Below are 6,000 nucleotides of genomic sequence, written 5' to 3'. Positions count from 1 at the left end.
TGTGCTGGAGAGCCATGGGGCAGGTGACAAATCCCTGATGGTGAAGTGCCTGGTGATCCAAGATGGGTGAAGGGGACCTACAGGAAAACTGGGGAGGGACCTCTGGCAAGGGTCCCTCGAGGGGGAACAGTTTCAAGCTGAAAGAGGGGAGATTGAGCTGAGATCTTAGGAAGAAATTCTCCCCTGTCAGGGCGCTGAGCCCCTGGCCCAGGTTGCCCAGAGAAGCTGTGGCTGCCCCATCCCTGGCAGTGTTGAAGGCCCCAGGTTGGACGGGGCTCGGAGCACCCTGGGCTGGTGGGAGGTGTCCCTGCCTATGGCAGGAGGGTTGTAACTGGGCGATCTTTACGGCCTCTTCCAAACTTTTCCAAACCATTCCTGTGACTCTCCCGCCCACCTCACTTCACCCGCACAGCCGTGCCGGAGAACCGCAAAGCTCTTCCTGCGGGGAGCGGTGACCACGCCCCCTTCCCATCCCTTGACCAATCCGGACGCGCGGGGGGCGGATCCCACCCCTCTTTGCCCCGCCCCTCCCGCCGCTCCTCCCGGGGCCGCCGTGCTGGGCCGCGCTCCGCCGGGCGCCGCCGACACCGCCATGTCCCTGCCCAGAGGTACGACCGGGACCGGGGAGGGACGGGACGGGACGGGACGGGACGGGACGGGCAGGGGGGATGCTTCTCGGGGCTGAACCGCCTGGCCGGGGATGGTGCTTGTTGGCCAAGGCGGCGGGTGCGGGCTCCGCGGTACCGCCGGCCCTAAGGGTCGGTCCCCGGCTGCAGCCCGGAGCGTGTGTGCGGGGAAGGGATGGGGCGAGCGGCTGCGGGAGAGGGAGGGAGGTGGTGAAGGTGCTTTTGGTGCGGAGAAGCACGGAAACGGGCAAGTTTGCCCCGCTGCTCTTGGAGGGTTTTGCCTGCAAAGCAACCGGCGTCGTGCCCGGCTGGAGCATCGCTACCGGGAGGAGCGGAGCCTTCACCCCGGGGCAGGGACAGGGAGAAGAAAGGAGGAAGGAAAGGGACGAGGATCCCGCGTTTCGGTGGCTGGGAGGCAGCCGGTGCCGCTGGCGTGTGCCACGGTGGAGTTTCCCATCGTCAAACGTGACCGTGTGTCACGGGGGTTATTTATAGAGCATCGCCGTGACTCAGGTGGCCTGGTGGCTGTCCCAAGGTGAGCACCGGCTGGCTGGCATCATCCTGGGGTGACACGGCCAGCGTGCTGGCATCAGCGCTGGGCAGAGAGGGGAGCGCAAGGAGGTGGCCGCTGCCTCTTGCTCCTCACCGGGATAACGTTTGAGTTTGGTGTTGGAAAAGTGTGGCGCTGGAAAACTTGAAGTCAGGAACCATGTGAGCAGATGAACGCACCTTGGCGTGACTTCCCCCCCCCTCCTCTCCCCTCCCTCCTTCTTGCTTTTTTTTTTTTTTTTTTTTAAACGCTCCGTGTCTTAACCGGAGGGAATGTGGACCTGAGTTTCCTGTTCGCTGTGTAAGCAGGGTGTGAATCAGCAGCGAGTGACGGGGCTGCCGAGCGGAGCTGCTGACTCACAGGTAGGAAGGAGCACATGTCCCCCGCCACCATCCCGTGTTGGAAAGGGACCAACCGGACTTGTTAAAAAGGCTCTCGCCGGGACACCTGAGCCCAGACCTCTTGCTTGGCTCCCGGGTACCGTGGCAGCGCGTGGATGTGTGGATGGAGGGAAGAGGTGAGCCTGGATGAGGGGACCACTCGTGCTCAGCAAAGGAGACTTTTTAGGAGGACTTTGCAGGAAGCAGTCTGGCTGGCAGCAAAGGGTGATGCCCGCGGTGCTTTCCTTGGAGGAAGTTGGGAAGCTCTGGGTGTCTGCAGGTTTGGTGGTGGTGAACTGGTTCATTCACACCATTGCTCCTGACACCCTTCAGTGCAGGTGTTGTGTCTGTGTGCTGTGTGCCTGGGCTCAGCTGGCACTGGCAGCTCTGGGTCCCCATCTGACCCGAGCTCCTTCGCCTCCATGGGGGCAGCATCCAGCCTGGGAACCAGTCCCGAGTGCATGTGATGCACCTGGATATCCAGAGTCCTCTCCTCTCACCCCACTGCTGGCCCCTGTGCCTCCCCTGGGATTTTGGCACTGCCAGCTCTCCCAGGAGGTTTGCTGGCTGCCACGAAGGGATGCTCCTAATTCTGGAGGTGTGTGTGCACTGCCAGGACTGCAGATGCAGACTTCTCCTGCCTCTCCTTACGGTCAGCCTGAATTTAAGCTAAATTTCTCTAATTTTTCTTAGGGAAGTTCAGTGAGCAGTCTTGTGTTGCCTTTTGCTTTTCCTTCTTGGGCTTGAGCTGAGAGGTTTGTACTGGGAGGCTGCTGCCTCAGAGCTCTGGGCTGGGATGTTTCCATGATGGATATGCACCTGAACTCTCCTGCCATCACACTGGCTCCAGTCATGGGGCTGTCTGCTGCCTCAGGAGTTTTTGGGGATGTGCGTGGCTGGTCGTGACAGGCACGATAGGAATGGTGCAGGGCAGGAGCTTTGCCTGGCTCTGTGCTAAACATAGCTTGTGAGATAAACACCTTCTGGGGATTATGAGAAGCTTAGGAAGGATCTTGGTTTTCTTCCTCTTCCCATTGCCTGTATCTGCTTGATCCCCATTACCTTGCAGGATCAGATGTGTGGGAAAACACCGCTTGGTTTCTGTGTTCTCTTGTGCTGTCAAGTCTGATGTTCACTGAAATATGCAAAAACTCCTCCTTAGCTCAGCTCCCCAAAGCTCCTCGAGCTGTGTCTCATGGAATGGGTGGCACAGGGGGAAGGAATTCTCTGCAAAGCTCTGGAGCTGCCCACTTGTTCTCCTTGCAGCCTCTAGCTGAGGGTTGCAACACGTGTTTGGTCCTGGGTGGGATTTTTCCAACAAAGTCTGTACTTTTTTTTTTTTTTTTTTTTCTTTTAAATGGTTCCTGTGAAGGGAAGGGTGTTATATCTGAGAGGTTAAAGCAGAACTGGAGGAAATACTGGAGGATTTTGCAGCCCTTGTGTGCATGAGGGTGCAGGGTCTGTGTTAGACTCTTCGAATACAGATCCTGGCTGCTGCCTCAGCCCTGGGGCTCCAGGCATATTTTTCTTCCTGCGTATGAAAACTCATGCAGATATCCCCTGCTGTGACTTGGCTGTGACTTGGGTGGCTCCTGGGAAGCCCCTGAGAGAGGGACAGGCAGGAACGTGCCCACGTGTCTCCCAAAAATGGGAAATTTGCTGGGGAAAGCAGCTGTGCAGCTGCAGGGAGGGAGGATGCACGGGTAGGGGGGGTGGAGGGAGAAGATCTTCTTGGCCTCCCCTGGGCTCACTCAGCACCAATGCTGGGGTAATTCAAAAGCAAACCCTTCTCTTCCAACCCTTCTCATTAGGGGAGAGATTTTCCCCTGGGAAGATGGGTGCTGAGGGGGCAGGATCTGGCTGGAGCCAGGCTGTGTTTCTGGGCAGGCAGCTCTGCTTTGACACTGAGCCTTGGAAAAATCAGTGGGGAGAAATGCCAGAGCCTGGAGATGAAGTGGTGCTTGTTCTGGTGGCAGATCTATTCTGGGTAGGTAAATAAGCAGTGGGGACATGTCCCTCCTGTGCCCTCAGCAGGAGCACAACCACTGTTGTGCAATTCAGTCGGCTGTGAATCCTGTACTGTCTCATGTACTCTTCACACTTTTCCTCCTGCTCCCTCCTCCCCCCCCCCAAAAAAAAGGCAATTCTGCTGAAAATACCAACGAGGCTGTGACCTGCAGAACCTTTGGGTTTGGGCTCCTGTCTCCTCCAGGCAGAGCAGCCACCAGCCTGGTGTCCCCCGAGGGTGCATGGTCAGGGGGGTGGCAGGGCTGGGAGCTCTGAAACCAGAGAGCCAGGTTTTTATTTTAATTCTACTTGAAGCATCACGGTGCTTGCACCCAATGAATTATAACAGTCCCAGAGCACAGCTCCTTGTTCCTGCACTCCTCCTTCAGCTGCTTTCTGCCAGCCTAACAGCAGGCACCTGGAAAATATCATGCAGGGCGTGATAAATATTCAGCTGGGCTTCAGAGATCTATTTCCCTCCCTGGAGGGATGCTTCCCTGCTTTTTTTTTTTTTTTTTTTTTCCAGTGGGTAATGCTTCTCCCTGAAGGATTCTGCTTCTATTTTACAGCTCTGGGCTCTCAGTCCAGGACTGAGCCAAAGTTTGGTCTGCCCTTGGGGTTTGTTATGGTGGTCGGCACTGGAGGAGACTCCTATGTGCTTTGGTTTTGGGTGCCTGGGAATGGGTGCAGCTTTCTGGTCCTGGTGATTTTGTGACCCCAGAAGTCACCAGTGTGGGTGTGGGGCTCTGGGGGGTTTTGGACAGAAGCTGGTTTTCAGTGGGCTTAACAAGGTGCTGCCTGGGCAGGCTGTTTGCTGGGGAAGGAGCTGGGAGAGGAACTTGAGTTTGCTGGGGAGGTGATATTACTCTACCAACAAAAAGTTTGGGGTTTTACTGGCATGACTCAGGACAGCTTGTGGGTACACATGGAGCTAGACCTACCCACTGCCTTTTGCTGACAAAACTCAGCAGTGCAGATCAAGCAGTGGCCAAGGGGAGAGAGGGCAGAGAGGGTTTGGTTTTGTTTTTTAATGGTGGAAACTGGAAGTTTCTGCTCTGTTTTCAGCCTGGGAGATGCCCCATCTCCCCACAGCCCCGGATCTGCATGCAGGTGATGCTGCACTGATACCCTGGCTGCGTTGTGACTCGAAATGTTCATTGCCCCAAGGGATCCCATAATTACTGAGCACTCTGCAGATGTCTCAGGTGTCACAGCAGCGTCTGGTGGTGGCTCAGCTGACCTGGGTTTGCAGTGGGGCAAAGTCTCTGCACCCTTTTCTGAAGCTGGGATGGGGCTCCCTGCCTGCACCTTTCTCTTGCAGCCACTTCTTGGTCCAGCAAAAGGCTGGAGGGGAGTTGGTGCCTGTGTGGGATGCAGGGGGTTATGGTGTGGCTAAGGAGAAGGGCAGGATTTGGAGCTCCCATGGTCCCAGGAGGTAGGGAAGGGGGGGGGAATAGTTGCCTGATGCTGAAGGAGTTTGTGGACCAGCAGCAGGATGGAGCTGAGAGCCTGGCAGACCCTCCCCAGCATCCTTTCCCTCAGTAATCCTGTGCTGTGTTGTCCACATGGTTTAATTAATCCCCGGGCTTCATTAATACCACGGGGGTTTGTTTGTGTCTGCTCTGGTGACTTGTGGCAAGAGGGCACCTGGGAAGGGCAGGTCCCTTTCCAGCCCCAGAGGCTGGTGGGCTTTTTCTTGGGGCACAATTGCCCACGTGTGCTGCTGGGTCTGATGCAGGGGGAGCTGGGGAAACACTTGGATCCTGGGCTTTAAGGTCAGGAGGGATGATGGGTGAGCTCTGTCCTCAGCTGGAGGTCATGGTGTTGCTTCCAGGAATCACTGTAGCTGGTCCAACAGCTTTTGGGTGAATTAAGCCAGATTGTGTAAAAAGACACCCAGTCTTCTTTGTGAAGACATCCAGTGCTGGAATTTCATTTCTCAGAAAAGTGAGTGTTGTGACCTTGGGGAGCTGTTTGGGGCACAGGGGTGTGGTGTAATGGGATGGCTCTGCCCTGGCCCTGGGAGCAAGGGCTTAATTTTATTCAGTGGCCCCAGGAAGCCAGGGAAGGAGACATGTGAAGGTGATGATGACCTGGTGTTACCTCCTCCTCAGAGCTGGCAGGGGCTGGCACCTGCATTTCAAGTGAAATGCTGAGGTTTTTTGTTATTTTTTTAAATAGAGAAATTTCTGCTAAAAACAAAACTCGAGGGGGAAGAGGAGGAGACAAAACTTACCAGAAATTGTTTGTAGAGCATCCACCCTTCCTCCCCTCTACACCACCACCAACAAAGGAAAGAAAAATGTAGTTTTGGAAAGGAAGAAACCTCCAGGGTGCTTGATACAAGTAATTTCCCATCAGAGGCTGCTAACCTGAGCTGTGGTTTGGCATCAGCCTCACTGCTTGTATCTGATGAACCTCTCTGAGGATGGTGGTG

At 55.7% G+C, this 6,000-nt stretch overlaps 1 protein-coding gene across 2 annotated transcripts in view; it reads left to right on the top strand.

Annotated features, from left to right (window-relative positions):
* The first annotated feature begins 524 nt into the window (after positions 1-524).
* Positions 525-6,000, top strand: part of MAP2K3 (mitogen-activated protein kinase kinase 3) — a 31,012-nt gene continuing 25,536 nt past the window's right edge. Inside the window, exon 1 of one of the 2 annotated variants that reach the window (XM_071760351.1) lies at positions 525-608. In XM_071760351.1, the coding sequence (XP_071616452.1) occupies positions 593-608 (16 nt within the window). In that variant the 5' untranslated portion in view covers positions 525-592. Of the gene's footprint in view, positions 609-1,568; positions 1,694-6,000 lie in introns of those variants that run through there. The other variant, XM_071760352.1, reaches the window with a different exon arrangement.

Source organism: Heliangelus exortis, chromosome 17, assembly GCF_036169615.1.
Source record: "Heliangelus exortis chromosome 17, bHelExo1.hap1, whole genome shotgun sequence".
In the NCBI taxonomy this organism is placed as follows: Eukaryota; Metazoa; Chordata; class Aves; order Apodiformes; family Trochilidae; genus Heliangelus; species Heliangelus exortis.
This window is presented reverse-complemented; position numbering and strand designations above follow the sequence as displayed.